Source organism: Sorex araneus, chromosome 4, assembly GCF_027595985.1.
Source record: "Sorex araneus isolate mSorAra2 chromosome 4, mSorAra2.pri, whole genome shotgun sequence".
Lineage (NCBI taxonomy): Eukaryota > Metazoa > Chordata > Mammalia > Eulipotyphla > Soricidae > Sorex > Sorex araneus.
This window is the reverse complement of record NC_073305.1, coordinates 161,876,127-161,896,417: the sequence shown is the minus strand read 5'-3', so window position 1 is coordinate 161,896,417 and position 20,291 is coordinate 161,876,127. Positions and strand designations below refer to the sequence as shown.

The 20,291-nt window shown below is 34.0% G+C and overlaps 1 protein-coding gene across 10 annotated transcripts in view; it reads left to right on the top strand.

The window, feature by feature from the left end:
* Positions 1-20,291, top strand: part of AHI1 (Abelson helper integration site 1) — a 216,703-nt gene that overhangs the window by 50,827 nt on the left and 145,585 nt on the right. For all 10 annotated transcript variants that reach the window (XM_055135618.1, XM_055135619.1, XM_055135620.1 and 7 more), the window contains 4 exons: positions 1,563-1,681; positions 5,568-5,698; positions 7,550-7,690; positions 19,280-19,476. In XM_055135618.1, coding sequence (XP_054991593.1) covers positions 1,563-1,681; positions 5,568-5,698; positions 7,550-7,690; positions 19,280-19,476 — 588 coding nt within the window. The remainder of the gene's footprint in view (positions 1-1,562; positions 1,682-5,567; positions 5,699-7,549; positions 7,691-19,279; positions 19,477-20,291) is intronic.

The window sequence follows — 20,291 nt, the reverse complement described above, 5'->3', positions numbered from 1 at the left end:
TTTTAGTTTCAGCATAAATACAATGAAGGAAAACAGGAGAAATCCTTAAAATATACTGTTGATAGTAAATCTGCTAGCAACTTTCTCAAATATATACCCATTACTTAAGTCATAATTTAAATCTCCCTTCTCCTTCATTATTATTGTGGTGACTGAAGGTCACACACAGGCCTGGCCGTGATGCCTGAACATTTTGTAGTGCTTGCCAGGCCTGAGAGTCACACTTCAGGCTGCAGTACTTGAACACTGATGCTTGCTGACGGTTGCACCTCTTTGGTTGGGGTGTTTGCACATGTGCTTGCCTGGGCTCACACTGTTTAATTGTGTTCACACACAGCCTTGTGGTAGTGCTCACTGGGGGTGGCTGGGGTGCTCAGACGTGCTCAGCAAGGGTCAAACTTCCTGGCTAAAGGACTTGCACACTTTTATTTTTAGGGGGTGTTGCAATGCTTGGCAAACTTCACCCCCTTTTGGTTTGGTGCTTACACATACCTGGACGCAGTGTTGCTGGAAAATGCTCTGGCACCAAGAATTACATATATTAGAGCTGCCAGGCACAAACCACAGCACTGCCAGGTTGACACTTGTTGCTTGTGGGCAGCACCAGGCATCAAACTTTGCACTTGCCAGGCTGGGACTTTAGTCACTGAGCTATTCTCAGCCCTGGATATCTTTCTGACCTCATTAGTCAGGTGTCTTCCATATTTGCCTAACATAGCTTTAAAAAAAATCATAATCAAAATCAACTGATTTTAGAAGGTATGGATAACATGTGTTTTTTTAATCAGGTGTTAATTAAGGGAATGAAAAACTAATCTGTTAACTGTTGAAAGTTAATTGTCATGAATTTGTAAAAAAATGAAGCTCTCTGGTGCTAGAGAGGTAATAACAGTGGGTAGGGGACTTGCCTTGCATGCAGTTGACTTGGGATTTGACCCCTGCCACTGCATATGGTCTCCTGAGACTGTCAGGAGTGAGATCCATGAACTCAGAGCCAGGAGTAAGCCATAAACACTGACAGTGCCCCTGCTTTCCATAAAAGCATTCTTTTTTTTTTTCTTTCTATTTAATCTTAAAATTCTTACCTTTTTTTTTTTTAATTGAATCGCCGTGAGATACAGTTACAAAGCTTTCATTCTTGGGTTTTATCCATATACCATCCACCATCGTACATTTTCTATCACCAGTGTCCCCAGTATTCCTCCCCCCACCCCCACCCAAACCCACCCCCTGCCTTTATGGGAGGCACTTTCCTTTTTAAGCAGAAAATACAACGTGAGAGAATGTGTGTGTAGAAAGTACTTCTTTTCTGTAAATGACTACATTTTGAAAAAGTGAGTGTACTACAAAAACAGATGCTAATTAGTAGTGACATTATGTAATAACCGGGAAATGCATTTTACAAATTTCTTTCATCCTTAAACTGAAGTTACTTAGGAACTTTTTGTTAATGTTAAAGCATCTATATAGTACAGCTAAAAATGTGATCTTAATTTTTTTCTTTTAGAGAAGATTTAACAGATAAATTTTAAAGTGAACTTATTATTTTAAAATTATTTTAGGAAATTAAAGAAAGTGAATTTAAGGGGATTCCAATAAGTTATTTGGAGGTTCATCCGAATGGAAAACGTCTATTAATCCATACCAAAGATAGTACTTTGAGAATTATGGATCTCAGACTGTAAGTATGTTTAAGTATTGGCAATTTGGGCATTGGTAGAGTGAGGAATGTGTTAATACATATTTATAAAATATAGCCATGGTTCTATACTAACAGGGTTATCTCCTTAAAAGCATCTGATAATGTTTGTAGATAGTTTTGAACGATGATACTATCATAGGTGGATTAGGTTGTTGATTCTATTCAGGTAAACTGAACACCTGATATGCTGCTAAATAACCTACAGTTCATATTAACAACCCATCCTCAACTCACTCCCAACAAAGATTAAATGACCCTATAAAAATTTCATAGGATTATGAACAGTTCAGAATGATTCTGAAAAATCATTAATTGCTTTATATTTGGGCAATTAAAAAAACTTTTGACATGGTATATATTTTTAATCTGTGATGCTGGTATAGTATTATGATTTTATATCATAATTAAAAGGGGTTTTTATTAATATGCCTTTTTTTTGTTTTTTGCTTGTGTCTAAATAGACGAGTGAAGATAATGATCCTTAATCTAAAAGTGGAGTTTTAGGAGAGCAAGCATAAGAACTGAGAGAAATCTCTTTGTCTTTTTTTAAGATTCCATTATTATATTTAGAAAGGCAAATGTAACAATCTTATTAGTATATCATGCAATTATCTTTTAGAGCTGACTATTAACCCCTTCATTATTTATGTTGAACAGTTTAACACTGGCACGTATTCTGGTGGTGAGTGAAACACACAATTATCTCACCTGTGTTTACAATTTAGTTGTGTCATTTCCAAAATAAAACTCAAAACATTTAATTAGACTAAATATGAGAACTTCTAGGATGAAAATCTGATAATTTATTTTTAACATATATAGTACTCATCATGCCTGGCAAATATTTTTGTATGCATTTTCAATAGTTTTATATAAGTACATAATAAAAAATTATGTTTCACAACAACAGAAAATTTGATGGGTATACTATAGTTTTTTCATTAAAGACCTGGATTGGCTCGCTTTTCACTGTGTTGATGAATTGGTCCATTTAGACAAAGTGAAAGGCTTGAGACAAGTTATGGTCAGGTAGTGTGAAGTTTGATGAGTATAGGTTTCTTGTAATTATAAGTCTGTTTTCAAAATTTTTTTTTTTCTTTCACCCCTCTCATAGCAAAGTTTTCTTGATAAGGAGTGCTAAGAGATAATTTATTTTAACTGAAGAGTAGAGACAGCTTATAGGAGGTCAGACTTAAGGCATTTGGTTTACTCTCTTTTTTTAGCAGTAAGAATTTATCTTAAAATCATCTATGTGCTCTGGAGGCAAGCTATGTAGAGTCAGATACTCTCTTTTCCACTCCTTATTACCCTTCCTTTTTTTATTCCTTAACTCTCTGGTGGGAGAAAGAATATATAGCTCTCATGAGAATTATGTGGGAATACACTAGTTTATAAATAAACTATTTAAAATATTCTAACCAATAGTGGAGGGATCTTGAGACACTGGGGGAGAAATTGGTGTCATAACTCTGCAACTATAATGGCTTCAATAGTATTGTAAGCTATTATATCTCTATAAAAAGAAAAATAAACTAAAAAATGCAGTACTGTTACTATTGAAGACATTATACTATTGGAGGCAGTATAGTTTCAGAATTACTGTACGAATTCCTCCCCCAGTGTCTCAAGATCCCTCCACTATTTCCCCCTTTCATCTATCCCCACCCCTTCAATTATAATGATCAAGTCTCAGGATTTGTTTCCATCGGGGATTATCTAACTCCTCCCTCCCTCCCTCCCTCCCTCCCTCCCTCCCTCCCTTCCTTCTTTCTTTCCTCCCTCCCTCCCTCCCTCCCTCCCTCCCTCCCTCCCTCCCTCCCTCCCTCCCTCCCTTCCTTTCTTCCTTCCTCCTCAGCATATGAGCAAGATAATATGTTATTTATCTTTTACTTTCGGACTCACTTCAGTTAGCATGATATGCTTGTGTGATTTTGTTCGGGGTAGGGGTAGTGGGGAGTGGTTTAGACCACATTTGGCAGTGCTCAAGGCCTATTCCTGGCTCTCTGATCAGGTGTGAACCTTGGTGATGCTCAGGGGACCATAGTGGTGCTGGGGATTTGAACTTGAGTCCCAGTTGATATAGCCATGCACATGGTGAATACTTTAACTCCTGTACTATCTACTCAGGCTCAGTAAAACATTTACCTTCTTTGTGTAAATGTTTAAGTTATCACACATGGGGCTGCAGCTATGGTACAGAATGCAGGGCACTTGTCTTGCATGCAGCCTACCCAGGATCTATCCCAGCATCCCACATGGTCCCCTGGGCCATGTCAGACGTGAACCCTGAGCAGAGAGCAGGAGAAAGCCTGAGCCACACATGGCGTGCCTTCCCACAAAATAATCACATGGAAAAATACAAGAATTCCATCTACATCTACTTTTGATTTATTTTTTAATTACATTCTAATTTATTCCATAGGCACCAAAAGTAACATACAAAGGTTTTTGCAAAGACAATATGTGTGACCCTAGTCACAGTTTTTAAGATTTCCCTATCCAGTTTTGTTTTGTCTTTTTTTTTAGTTGAGGAAACATTTATTTATGTGATTATATATATTTTAGGTTTATAATTTCACACCTTTTCAGAATATGTTGCCATATCACAACTACCATAAAAGTACCAACATTCCTACACTACAGTCCATTGCGTAACAGCATTCAAACCAAAGTCTGTCAACTAGGGACTATGAGAAAGGAATAAGAATATTTCCATCTACTTTTTTAGTAACTGGAGCAATAGCACAGCGGGTAGGGCATTTGCCTTGCACATGGCCAACCTGGTTTTAGTTCTCCCATCCCTCGTGGAGAGCCCGACAAGCTACCGAGATTATCCCGCCTGCATGTCAGAGCCTGGCAAGCTACCCGTGGCATATTCAATATGTCAAAAACAACAAGTCTCACAATGGAGACGTTACTGGTGCCCACTTGAGCAAATCGATGAACAATGGGACGACAGTGCTACAGTGCTACTTCTTAGTAACCAACTGAAATGCTGCTTCTTTAAAGTATTTTCTCTTTATAGTTAGATGTAATCTCTTACCTTGATCCTCAATGTTTTTTTGTAAACTTTCTACATTCATGTTGTATATTTTATGTGAATACATTTCTAATCTCTCTTGCTAAATTATAAACTTGCTAAATTATTAAGAGGTGTCTCTAGAACTGTCTCCTCTTTATTTGCATCCATCCTAGAGTTTCTTCCACAAAAAGATTCTCAAAAATTATTTGATATGGAATATTTTTATAACTGGGCACTAGTGGAGCCTAAATGCTTTACTAAGAACTCATGATAGCTATCAGATTCTTTGTTATCAGATTCTTAGTGAAGAGTCTGATAGCTATTATAATATGGGTATCGTCCTAGTTTACATTAAATTTATGTCATATAGCTAGGCTTACTAATAGGAAATTAGATTCCTAATAGTATTGAAGGAATAAGTAATTGCTCGAGTAAGTAGTTTAGTCACACAGACCTCTTCCTGCTCCAATGTTCTTTTTTTGTTTGTTTATTTCTGAGTTACACCGTAGGAGTGCTTGGCATCTACTGCCAGTGCAATGCCAGGGACCACTCCCAATAGTGCTTGGGAGGACTGTTGGGTTTAATCTGTGTCTCAAAATTCAAAATGTGTCTGCACTATTTAACTTTGTGTTACAATTTTTACACAGATTTGAAAGGTGTTATTGAAAGGCACTGGATTTAACATGGCAAAACACTGTGCAGAAGTATTTTCTTGCTTGAGTATGCCAATAAAAATTTGTTTACTAAATTGCATTTGAAGTATTTAAAAGAAAAGCTTTCCCACTACCAGTTTTTTAAATGGATAAAATAAGTTACATTTGTATAACCTTTTCTTTTATATAGATTAGCAGCAAGGAAATTTGTAGGTGCAGCAAACTACCGAGAGAAAATTCACAGTACTCTGACACCATGTGGGACTTTTCTGTTTGCTGGAAGTGAAGATGGTATAGTTTATGTTTGGAATCCAGAAACAGGTATTTTATTGATCTCCATTTTTTTTTTTTACTTTGAAACTACTGTTTTATGAAATAATTATCCAGGAAATTCCGGGTTAAGGTTTTCAGTTATTTTTTTGAGTATTGGAAAACTGGTAATGGAACTAATAAATTATGCTTATTGTTTTAATAGCTTCATGAATAGGGTCTTATTTTAAATTAAGGTTTAGTCTTACTTTACCTGTAATGAACAATTTTTTAATATTTAATAAGTACTTAGCATTTAAGTACTTAACATTTAATGAGTATTAGAATATAAAAATTGTGTAAGCTGAATTTGAGTGTAATTAAGCTAATACTAAATTTTTATTTATACTAATTACTAAATTTTTAATTATTAGAGACAATTGTTTTTACTCAAAGGTGTTTTTTTTTACAATAAACTGTTACTTTGGGAATCTCACTTGTACTTCACCTTTATTTTTCAAGAAAAAGGTTAAAAACACATTCTAGTCTGATCTTAAGGTCTATGATCCACTTTTATTGACTTTTATGTAAGGTGTGAGATCAGATCCAGCTTTAATTTTTTACATGGGGTTATCCAGTTTTTCCAGCACTATTTATTGAAGAGACTGTCTTTACTCCATTTCATGTTCTCAGTTTCTATGTCAAAAATTAGTTGATCACATATGTGGGAGTTTGTCATTGAATATCCTATTCTTACCCATTGGACAGAAAATCTGTTCTTATTTCAATACCACACTGTTTTGATCACTATGGCTTTATAGCATAGTTTTAAGTTAGGTAATGAGATGCCTCCCAGTTTCTTATTTTTCAGTTATGGCTTTGACTACTCAGCTCTTTTTGTATTGTTTGTTATGAAAAGCCACTGGAAATGCTATAATAAAGTATCCCCTGGAGGAAAAAGTGTGAAGATTGTTGTATTTAACCCAGTGTCCATTAAGCCCTTCTATAAGAGGTCATTAAAAAGTTGTTAAACTTTGAGTCTTGTGTGCTATTATATATAGATATATAGATATCTGTAAAAAATATTTTTCTCTCTAAGACTGGTTTTGCCTCTTACTATGAACCCCATCAAGTGTGGTTCAGTACTCTTGGAGTATGGTTAGGGTGTGTCGTATGAAGTATCATGCGGCTGTGTGGTCCAGGAATTAGTCATGGGTGAGGCTTGACTGGAGCATGTGGAGAGCAGCCGTGAACATGTGGCAGATTATTTCTGGAGGTTTGGGGCTGCTGGGGTTGGATCCCTTGGGGCAGGGAGGGGTCTCACCCACCTACCTCCAGGGCACCCCAAGTGAAACAGCCTGGCTGGGGTCCGGCGGCATGGTTATGACCAAATCAGAATTTTTATTTCACATCAGTTTACCAGTGTTCTTTTCTTCCCCTTCAGTAAAATGCATACAGATTCTTTTCTTTTTGAATTCTGCTTTCTGTCGGTTCCAGACTTCTGTTCTAAACCTTTTATATACATACCTATGTCCATTTAAAGGTAGATGCTATGTCAGACAATCTCTGGAAGAACAGAAAAATAATTCAAGCCTCACCCAGAGAGTTTCTTTAGTTTGAATCTTGCAATTTCTACCATAGCTCTCAATGGATTTTTTTGATATATATGAATCAAATATAAATGAGATAATCTGCTTCTAGGCTCCTTTTATTTTATTACTTGAAACTTTGTTGAGAGGCTGAAATGAAAAGTAGAAAGACCACCAAAATAAAAAAATTATTTAACACCAGTGATCAAATTATTTATATTACGAGATTTTTTATGTAAATTATGTTTTATATTTACTATAGATATTTTCAGTAAATTGAAGAATATTTTTTAATGAAAGGTTTTTCATCATTAATGTATTTTTTCTTATTTAGGAGAACAAGTAGCCATGTATTCTGACTTGCCAGTCAAGTCACCCATTCGTGACATTTCGTTTCATCCACTTGAAAATATGGTTGCATTTTGTGCATTTGGACAGAATGAGCCAATTCTTCTATATATTTATGACTTCCATGGTAAGTCTACTTGTGAAGTAAAGAATATTTAAGGTGAAATACATGCATAAATAATAAAAGGGACTGGATCCATAGTTCAGTGGGTAGGGCATTTGCCTTGCATGTAATCTACAGTCCCCAGCTTCCCATGTGGTCCTCTGAGCCCACCAGGAGTAATGCCTGAGCACTGCCTGAGCACAGCCCAAAAAGGAAAAAAAAAATTAGGTAACCTTTATATTTAGTCTCAGTCAGGAATTTTGAGCTCCGTGTAAACTAGTATTGTATTACTTAAGAGAATTCTCTTGAATGTATAAATATGAACAAAACAGATTAAATATATTATTATTTTGTTATGATTTTTTTAATAAATACAGTTTAGGAGTTTAGATATTTATAGAACTAGATATAATGGTGTACCCTTATATTTATATATTCATACAAATGTAGTCTTCACTTTTTTTGTAAATCAATTTAAATAAACAAGATATACCGACAGTTGATTTGTGAGGTACTAATTAAATTTTGAATGTAAGTACATTTAGGGAATATACACATTTAATATTTTTTGAATATTGAGTTAATTTCTGATTCTATATTTTTGTTTTCACTAAAATGCATCATTTCAATAAATTGTAGTTTTGCAATTTAACATGAAACTAAGGCATAAGATTCAATGTTAATGAAAACAAGATCTGGAATTGGAACTTAATAAATTTTATACTCATTATTCTATCATTCTGAGAAATAACCAAAAAAATAAAGGCTAGATTTAGTTTTCAAATAATGTCATTCTCAGAGTTACTTAGTTTGTGCTACTTTTCAAATTTCTGTCATGAAATTAATAATTTTGTAGGTCTGCATATTGACCAGCAGTGCTCTTACTCTAAAAATTGTAATTCTACTTTTTTTCATATGTTTATTTTTGCACAAAAATAGCATGTCTGTATTAGTCTGCTATATTTAGGATATTATGTGCCAGCATGTATGTGTGTGTGTGTGTGTATATATATATATATATATATAGTGTGTATATATGTAATAATGTTGAACTATTTGAACAAAGTGGGTTTTTTTTGGGGGGGTTTGGGTCACACCCAGCGATGCACAGGGGTTACTCCTGGCTCATGCACTCAGTAATTACTCCTAGCTGTGCTTGGGTGACCATATGGGATGCTGGGAATCGAACCCGGGTCGGCTGCATGCAAGGCAAATGCTCTACCCGCTGTGCTATTGCTCCAGCCCCACAAAGTGTTTTTTAAAGTAATGAAATGTGAATGGCTAACAATTATGTTGCTATAGATATTACAACCATCAACCAATGAGTTGATATCTCAACCATCAACCAACTTAGAACTTGTCTAATTAGTTAGCAGACAGGTGATTTTATATAGATGTTTTGTACCTTATTTTAAAAAAGATAATTTATATTAGAAAATAATGTGGAAATTTAAGATTTGTCATATCTTAAAGAACTTTATAGAGAATAATAAATTGCTCTAACTTATTCAAATTTTAATAGTAACAATATATCATAACTAGTAGTATATATTTTTAGTAAACAATATAGTATTATTCACCATTATAAGAAAATTTTAGCAGAAATAATACTGCATAGGTATAGGAAAAGACAAAAGGACTTTTCAAATCATTTAATGTCCAAATCTGGTATTTAGCTTAAACCCACATATTAGAGCAAATGATTTTTCTTTGTACTTTAAATCTTTACATAAGGGAGTTTTACCTGAAGTACTTAGTAATTGAAACCAGAAATTGGCCGCAATGCTATTTCCTCTGCCCCTTAAGGTGTTTCACAACAGTCTTCATTCAGTTTCTGATTAATTTCTCAGGCTTTTAATATTTTTACTACAAATGCAAATTTTACTGTTATCTATTTCCATGCTATATTTTGTTGTCATTGTAGAAGGAATTCATCCTTAAATAAACTCATTATATGTTTGTCTCTTTGTTTTTTAGACACCAGGCATAGAGACTGAAAAAGCCATTCAGAAAGCTTAAATTAACACAAACAAACAAAAACACAAAAAAATTACTTTCACAATATCACAATATCCCGTTAATCACTGATTTCTCGGGCGGGCTCAGTAACATCTCATTTCGTCCTTTCCTTGAGATCTTAGAAGTCTATTTCGGACTTGGCCCTCCTAAAGATGTTGCACTGGAGGCTCTTCAGGGTCAGGGGAATGAGATCTAGCTTATTACTGGATTTTGCATATGAATACACCATGGGAAGCTTGCAAGGCTGTCCCATGTGGGCAGGAAACTCTCAGAAGATTACCAGCTTCTCCTAGAGGGAGAAGTAGGCTACAAGGTATCGCTTCTGGGAGCTTGATTTTAAGTCTCTCTCTGGATGTTGGCTGTTGATGGGATCACACACACCTGGGTTCCTTTGCCGGTACCTTCATGCATGAGGTCTGTCCGAACGTGTAGAGAGGAGCCTCCAGCATGGCTGCAGCTAGGTTCGGGTGGTCTTCGGCCGCTGCGAGCTCTGCTCCAGGTGCGGAGGGAAGCTGGAACCCATCCCCTCCGAGGGGCCCCGGGGAAGACAGCCAGGCATGCGGGCAAGGGACTCTCAAACAAACAAAAACACCAAAAAATTACTTTAGTAGTCTAAAAGTTTGACTTTTGGGCTCAAGTCACATAGATCATGTGCCTTCCTGAAACTTAATTTCCTTATCTGGTCTATATTTGTACTACTACTAATAGGGTGGGGTATTGGGGGGGAGGGTTAAGGCTGGGGGGAAGAGAGACAGAGATAGAGACATTTTCTCTAGAATGAGAGGAGAGAGGTTTGAAAAGAACACGTAACACAGAGCCTTTGAAAGCATTTTTTAAATTTATAACACTATATTAAGAGGAATAAAAAAGGTAAAAATAGGTTTTTATTATGCTCATCTGAACATTTACTTGATAGGAAAACTATATTACTAAGCATATCTCCAAGGAATGGAGTTGAAACAAGCTTTTCCTTCCCTTCTCTCTTACTGTTTATATTGGTTAGCTGCTCCTTTTTGAAACAGTGTTTGTAGAATAGTAGAATAGTGTATTAGAAAACAAATGCATAAGTTTCAGAGCCATTGTTACATCCACGCCATTTTAACATAGAGGAGAAAGGATTTCTATTGGTGTTTTAGAATTAAAATATTGAAATAATACACATATAAAATTAGAATTATTTTGTGCAACTAATTAATTTAGAATGCAATTTTTGATATTTTGATATATAACACCTTTACAAGTAAATTAAAACAACGTTTCTACACATTTCACCAACTTTTGCTGCCTATTTTTAAAAAAGAGGAAGTTTAGGAAGAAGTTACATAATTTCAAGCAATCTAAGATTTAACAGTGTTCTTATGAGTGGTATACCTCTCTAACAAAAATTAAAATGTTTCAGACTTTTATATTTTACTCATTAAGCCCAAACCAGAATCATTGTCTTTATTTTTTCTATTGGATACTGAAGTATTATTTATCCATGATAGTTCTGATTTATATTTTAAATATTCTGCACTTCAAGGTTTAAATATTTAAAATTTAAATATAAGTCATATAAATATATATTTTAAACACATAATTATAATACACTTATATATAATAAATATGCATTACATAATTATATTTAACATATTAAGTTTAAAATATATATTTAAACATTAAATATAAGTTTTTAAATACAAGACTCTTTTGCCCCAAATTTCTCATTTAAAAATAATGTTTACATGTACTTTTACTTAAATGTTTTAATGGTATAAACTTTGAATTATGTAGAATAGTTAATGGTTTTTATAGAATATTTATCTGAACTTCATATATATATGTTGTTTTCAAGGAAAATGGAGCAGGCTCATTTTTTCAATAAGTTAAATAAACTATGGATGAGACCACATGGTAGCTAAATATATCATCCATCTTTCAGTTCTAGCGAAATCTGTGAAGAGTCAGCAAGCTTTTTTCCCTTTTAACCATGTATTCAGGTTGTGGTCTTTTTGTGTCTTCCATTCTACTGACTTTTTGCTTTTTTTGGTAAGAAATATGATTTTTACTTTCAGAAGTCAGTGTTTTTTGCTTGATGTTGAAAAGGTTAATCATCTAGTAGTACAAAGTTTAGTCAGAGAGCACCACAGATAAGATACTTTTAGGATTCCCATAATAACAGAGTAGTAGTCAGAAAAACAGCTTCTACTGAATTAAAATTTGTGAAGTTATAGCTTAGCAATTGATTTCTGTTCTTAATATTCATCTACCTCAATCTCTAGGCTCCTGCCATACATTTCATATTGATAGCTAATGCATTTGATTTTCTGTGTATCTGTTACTGCTGCAAACACTTCACAAATACTTTGTATGTAAATATAGAAACAACAGTTGTTGCCATTTTATAGAAGCCAGGACTTGGATTCATAACTCTGGACTTGTAGTCCATGATTCTCTTTGCTATGCTTAACTGTCTTTTTATTAGATTTTCAAAATCACTAACTTTTGCTTGTGTAATAGACCTCAGTATTTTTTAATTTATACCTCTCTGTTGAGTATGCGATTTATTTTATTATTTGTACCTTATATAAAGGAGAGATACAACCACATTCTTTTTTCTTACCTTATGTTGCCTGAAAACTGACATATAATGAATATGCATGTAATTTTTTAAGTAAGGTCAAGAACTTAATTTGAGCAGTTCTCAGCATGATAATCCCATGTAATAAACCTGCTTTTTCACTAGGTGGCAGTAATTCACCTGAATCAGTGTTACTTCTGAGTGTAGCTGTTTAGGCAATCCAGATCTTTATTGAGCACCTATTGTGTGTTCAGAAAAGCTGTGAAACCAGGAACTGGATTCCAGTTTTATCATGTTCTCTTTTTCTAATTATTTGTGTTTCCTGATTGATTAAATCTCTGAAAGAACATTAAGTTGAAAAAGTCTCCATTATTGACACAAATTATTTTATTGATACATGGTCATCAGTGGGCAACTACACAACAGTACTATTACTGTTGATAGATCCCCTCCCCCGCCCATACTGGCTTCACAATATTTGAAGGATATGTATCTTTTGTTTTCCTATAAATAGTGTGTGCGTGGGGTGTGGGTGTGGAGGGATAGCTGAAGAGATAGTATAGCAGGCACTTCCCTTGTACGCTGCTGACCATGTTTCAATCCCTGCACTCTGTATGGCCTTGTTCTCTTGTCTTGGTCCATTTGGACAGCTGTATCAAAGTGCCCTGAACTGAATGACTTACATATAACCAAGAAAAATTATTTTTATAAGGTACCAAAACTAGGAAATTCCAAGAATAGAAACTGACAAATCAAGCTTCCAGGGAGTTCTAGCTCATTGACGGCGCCTTTTCTAACTATGGAGAAAGCAGATGCAACCTCTTATGGAGGAAGGGCCATCCTTATACCATTCGATGGCAAGTTAGAATCTTAACATACACATTTTAGGTGTGCACAGGGATTAGGATCAAGGAAATTCTGCACACATTGCAAATATTAGCAAGGAGGATTCTGCATAATTGTTTAATTCAGAGAAGCTAAAGAATAGATTTATTACCTTACAGAAATAATAATATAGTTGAAAATAGAGTAATTTAGATATAAAGAAATAGGTATCCAGTCAGTGACTATAAATAGTACCAGGACTATATACAGTAGACCATGACCAAAGGGATTGAGTCTTGAACCAGAAGAAAATCTTTCTGCTAGTATAAGTATAAGAGAAATAATATATTGATTTTATTTTATTATATTATAGAGTAATATATTGGGTACAGATTTTCATATTAAAAAGCCTATTTTTATTTCAAGTGCAAAGGATAATGTATTAAAATATCTTTTTTCCTCATTCTTCCTTCTGTAAAGATAAAAATCTACTTAGAAACCACACAACTTTTTGTAATTGCTTCAAGCCAAAATATACACAAAGCATTGAACTTTTTATATAAATCAAAGGATTGTCAGTTATCAAAATAACTTTAAGAAATTTTTGACTGTGTGAAATTTAGGATATAAAACCACAGTATATTGAACATTAATTTAGAAGAATTTTGACGTATATAAAACATCATCTTAAACAAATGTTACTATCATCTTCATGTTCGCAGCACTTAGCCTATTCGTTGAGGACCTGTACCAGTTGGCACATAGTAGAAATTTCATATTGACTTCCAAAAAATACAAATCCAGAAATGGGCCCAATGTCTCTGTGTTATCCGAGACTACTAGTAGGTCCCTTAAAAGTGAGAGAAGGATGGAAATAAGAATGCTGAAATTCAATTTAACACATTGGGTTATATTATAGCTGACGTTTTAAATATATGGAGTTAGATTAACATGAAGTAAGGAAAATCATAGATACTAAAATTGTTTCAAGAGAGGAAGAAAACAGGTTGATTGTTTTCAGGAATTAGAGGTAGTAGACAGTAGAAATAGGTACATATCAATTTTAGGAACTGGAATTGGTAGAATTGGTAGCACTGTAGCACTGATGTCCCATTGTTCGTCAATTTGCTAGAGTGGGCACCAGTAACATCTCCTTTGTGAGACTTGTTGTAACTATTTTTTGGCATATCGAATAAACCATGGGTATCTTGCCAGGCTCTGCTGTGTGGGCGGGATACTCTCAGTAGCTTGCCAAGCTCCCCAAGAGGGACAGAGGAATCGAACCTGGGTCGGCCATGTGCAAGGCAAACACTCTGCCCACTGTACTATTGCTCCAGCCCACTCTGGTTTCTCTTCAGATCGTATAAATCTTTCGCCTTTTACAGGAATTGGTATCAAGGAATAAACTCCACAGTACTTTAATATAATCCAGTTTTTCCTTTGATATTGTCTACTAGTACATTCCCACCATCAAGGCTTATTTATAGGAGTGCACTCCAGTTATTACTGAGCTAGTTTTTGATTTTGTGATTGAATAAAGTACATGAATATAAAGACAAAGTCTAAACTTTTTTATGTGTCTATTTCAAATTCATTGTTGGTGAATCCAGGGTTGTTAACTAAAAATGTGATTATTTTTTATATACATTGTTTATAAAATATTTTCTCTCAATAATTATCATGGATTAATTATGAATTTAGAATTAATTATGAGTATTATGATAATTTCCTATCATGGTAATTATACTCAGGCTTATACTTAAAAGTTGAAGTACTCCCTTTCATTAAAGAATATTTGATAATTTAAACACTTTATAATTTTACATTTTTTCAGTATTTTTATTATTATTATAATTACTGTTATTTTGGTTGGTAATCAGACAGTGCCCAGGGCTTACTTCTTATTCTGCTCAGGAATCACTCCTGGTGGGCTTGGGGGACCTTATAGGGTACCAGGAACCGAGCCTTGACTGGCTGTTTGCAAGGCAAGTGCCTTACCCAATGTACTGTCTCCCTAGCCCCTCTTTTTCAATATTTTAAACAAAATTTAAGTATGTATCTAAGTACTCTTTATCAGTGCATTTCTTAGGAAAGAATATATTCAGATACAAGGACTCAGTTAAGCATACCCCCCGCCAGAAACTTCATTTTATATTTTCCTGCTTTTTATTCTAGTTCTTAGCATATATGTTCAATATATATATATATATAATATCACTATGTATAAGTCACACATATATGCATACATATATATGCATATATAAATGTATAGTTTGGGACCATAACCTGGCTTACCCTTGAGAGAGCTTGGGGTAGACCATATTCCGTGCCAGGGATCAAACTTGGCTGACTGCATGCAAGGCCTTAGCTATACACTGTCTCCTGTGCCAAGTAAATTTTTATTAACTACATAGTTCTTTTGTGAAATTTTTATACAGGTCCTCAATGAATTTTTTGATTACTTTTTAGTTGACTTTATAGGGACTTCACTTCATCCCTCCCTCTTCCCCTGACATAGTCATTCTTTAAATGCTAGAAAATTTTTCTAGAATTTAAATTCTAGAAAATGTAAATTTTCTAGAATTGTATATAAGTGAAATAGTATATACCAGGTAATTATATCTGCCTTATCTTATTTATAATTAATGTGATATTAATAGATATTTTAAAGTTTATAATGATTCATCCTTTTATCTAAGCATTTCATTATTAGGTTACCAGTTTGTTTATACTTTCAACTGTTGGGAGGAATTTGAGTTGATTCCAATTTTAGAACTATCACAAATGAAGGTGTTAATGAGTATTCATCCTCAAGTTTTTGTTTTTGTTTTTGTTTTTTTTTTGCTTTTTGGGTCACACACGGTGATGCACAGGGGTTACTCCTGGTTCTACACTCAGGAATTACTCTTGGCGGTGCTCAGGGGACCATATGGGATGCTGGGATTCGAATCCGGGTCAGCCGCGTGCAAGGCAAATGCCCTACCCACTGTGCTAACGCTCCAGCCCCCATCCTCACGTTTCTTGTGTGGATACTTGTTTTCATTTCTCTGAATAAATTATTAATAAGGAAGCTAGATCCTACTGTAGATGTATATTTTACTTTATAAGCTTCAAAAATACTTTCTAAGGTGATTATGGTATTTAACATCCCTACTAGTTGTCTTAATGCTTCAGTATCTCCATATCCTTGCCAAATTTGAATGACCAACCTTTTAAGTTTTAGTCATTCTGATAGTATGCACTACTATTTTTTGTGCCTTTAATTCTGTCCTACACTCCCTTCCTCTTCCCTTCTTTCTCTTCTTAATGGCTGAGGGGAGCCATGTCCAGCAGAGCTCAGGGGCTCCTTACTCCTGGCTCTGTATTCGGGGTCACTCTGGGGTTTCCTCTGGGAACTTGTGCTGGAGATTGAGCCAGGTTTCGCCCCATGTAAGGCAAGTGCCTTTACCCCTATGTTATCTTTCTGGTCCACTTTCAATTATTTTTATCCCTTATGACTATGATATTGAACATGTTTTCATATATCTACTTGTTATTTGTAACTTCTTCAGCAGAGTGTCTGTTCAAGTCTTGCCTGATTTTTAATTTGTATTTTTTTTCGCCTCTGAATTGTGAATTTTGAGCATTAGATGATGCATATGTAATTCATGGTTTATGATTTAGTAACATTTCAACCAGTATGATTTATGGCGTTAGATTTTATACTTAGATTTGTAGTTTATATTATTTTTGTATGTGGCATAAAGTGTACATTAAAGTTTATTGTTTCATGTATGAATATCCAGTTGTTGGAATAGTATTTGTTGAATAGCTCTTCTTTACTAAATTGCCTTCCATCTTGCCCATACATGCTGTACTCCCTATTTTATTCTTTTGATCTGTTTGTTTATGCCAATAATAAAGGATCTTAATTGCTACAGCTTTGTAATATGACTTGAAGTCAATTTTGTTCTTTTTTAGAACTGTTTTGACTCCCTTGCTCCTTTGCATTTCCATGGTAATTTTAGAAATTGAAAATTTCTCCAAAAATATCCCACCTGTAATTTCGAGTGAAATTGTATTGACTATTCAAACATAAAAACAGTTTATCTTTTAGTAGATTTCTCATTTTCACTCACCAATACACTGTTGTATTTGCTTTATACTTCTTTCATCATATATTTCCCAAAGTTTGTCATAGTTGATTCCATATAAGGAAACATTCTTTTTTCCTAATAATTATTCCTTGTTATTTGAATATGGAATATAATTGATTTTTATATGTTAATCTTGTATCAAAGAACCTTTCTGAAGTCCAATGTTAGTCCAAGTGGCTTATTGTTGGAAATATATTGAGACTTTTCATATGAAAATTGCACTAAGACTTCACATTGAGTGCCTCCTTAAATTCATTTATTTTCGTCCCTACATGTTGCACTGTTGTCTTAGCTCTCCATAGGTAATAGGTAATAACCCTATAAAGAAGACTGCTTTATTTCTTCTTTCAGTATCCAGTTTTTGGAAGTTTTTACAAAGGAGGATAAATCTGGGTGTTTTTTTTTTTTTTTTTTTTTTGCTTTTTGGGTCACACCCAGCAATGCACAGGGGTCACTCCTGGCTCATGCACTCAGGAATCACCCCTGGCGGTGCTCAGAGGACCATATGGGATGCTGGGATTTGAACCCGGGTCGGCCACGTGCAAAGCAAATGCCCTACCTGCTGTGCTATCACTCCAGCCCCTTGTTTGTTTTTATTAAAAAAAACCTCTGTTTTGGTCATATGGAGTAACTATCACTTGCTGTTTAATTATGGTGTTTTTTAATTTCTTTGTTTGTTGACTTTTTTGGTCATATCTATCTGTACTCAGGGTTAACTCCTGGGCTCTGTGCTCAAGGATCGCTCCTGCTGACCTTGGTGGGTGCCAAGGATCAAACCTTGATCAGCTGCATGCAAGGCAAAAGCCATACCACTGAACTATTTCTCCATCCCCTAATTATGGTGTTTTTAAAATGATTATTTTTGTAGCAAAATTGTACATGTTTTATGTTGATGATTATTAATATTTCTGAGACTTATAAACGTTATGTGGATAATCTAATAAAACTTATGTGTTTTGAGTTCCAGAAATATTTACATATATGCTCAAGTTTCTGTATATAACTCTTCTGATCCATAAAATCTTGTAAGGTTCACCTGCTGGTCTTTTGCAATGATTTTAGTCTTAATTATCACTATAGTTTTTCTTGTCATATTTAGAAAGTTTTTCCACTTAAAATTATGCAATTGAGGAAATGTTTTTTTAAGTTAGGGTTTTCTCTTTTCATATATATACATATATATAAAATAGGCTGTTGTTCAAAGTTATTTATTTTAAGTAACTGCTGAACTATCTCTTTGGCCACTTAAATGATTAGGTAATATGTGTTAAAGCATCTTAAAAGCAATCTGGGGCTGTACAGGTGCTTTTGTCCTTGTCTTCATCATGATCATACAAAATGTCATCCTTAAGCCATGTATCCCATTCTGAATAAGATCAGGGAAAGAACTATATCTAAGGAAAAAACTCTGATAGCACTTTTTCATGGCTTATAGTAAAAGAAAGAAGAAAACATTGCAAATGTATAGTAATTCAAGAATATGTGTGTTAATTATGCTTCCCTAGGTGAGATAGTGTAAACCATTTTAAAACAGTGATTATAGGGAGAATTAAGAAACGTGCTGGCATTTAAATTAAGAAAAGGTTAAGTTGTATTTGTACTATAATATATTGAATGAACATGTGCTAAGCTTGGGAATTTTATAAATAAAAAACATCTTAGGAAGATAGGTTATTAGATTATGGCTTTAATTTTTTCATTAATATTGCATATATATAATGTATAGTTAAAGTTGAATCACTATCCTAATTTCTAATGTCTATCAGACCAAGATTTGGTTGTTTTTCCAGAATTACTTATAACACTGCCTAATCTGAAATCATCTATAAAGTTATTCCACTGCCCTTTTATGGTTTATAAGTGTGGAGGTTCATATTTTACCAAATTATGTTGCCTTTTTATTCCCCAGGAATAATTTAAGTGTGAAATTTTATATTTTACCAATTATATTGCCTATTATTTCCAGTATTTAAATATATTAAAAGTTTCTCATAATTTAATACTACCATTTTATGGTTGAATTATTTCATTATACTTTTGGTAATTTGAACTAATTATGGATTTATTTCCCAGTTGCCCAGCAGGAGGCTGAAATATTCAAATGTTACAGTGGAACATTTCCATTACCTTGTATACACCAAATGCAAGATGCTTTGTGTACCTGTCCTAAACTGCCTCATCAAGGCTTTTCTCCAGTTGATGACTATGCCCATACTGAAAATTCTTCATTGAAGATGCAGCAAGTGAAACAGACACTTGATTCTGTCACGGTATGTTTATCTTATGTAATTGAAAAGTTAAAAATTTTGAAACCATTGTGATCTCATCTTGCAGTGACATTCCAATTAAGTATTAACCAAAAAAAGTAAGCTTACTTAAAACTTGGCTTAAAATTAAAATCTAAAGAATAGTGAAATTTCAACAAATATGTGAATAAAAGAATATGCTGCCAACTAGTAATACATACAAATGTTGTATAAGCATATTTAAAAGTTTTGTCTCCAAGCTAGAGAGGAAGTATGGTGGGTAAGATGCTTTCCTTGCACACAGCCAACCTGGGGTTGAATTTCAAGTCCCCTTTTCTACCCGGCTCAAACCCTGTGCACAACTAGGTATGCCCCTACAAACCAAATTTATTTATATACATTTTTTTAAAAAGCAAAGTAGAATTTCTGTCTCACTGCTAACTGACGTAAGAACTAGAAAATATTCATATAATTGAGAAATAGATAATGCAAATGAGAAAAGAATTGTTTGGTTAAAAGTTTTGTGGACTATTTTTTTCTCAAAGATATATTGAAATTTCAATATATTTAACATTCTTTAAGTATTTTACATATATTGAACATATTTTAAGTATTTTTGCCTGCTAACAATTGTTTTTTTAGTTAGAATTAGCCTTGAGCTCCTTGAGGACAGGAACCATACAAGCTTATTCCCTGTTGTACTATCTCCTTTTGGCAAGTGCCTCTTTTTTATTATTATTGTTATTAATTTTTTATAAGGGAGTTCACAATATTTGATTTCATTTAATATTCAAACACCAATACCATCATCGTTACACCTTCCCAGTAGCATAATTGGG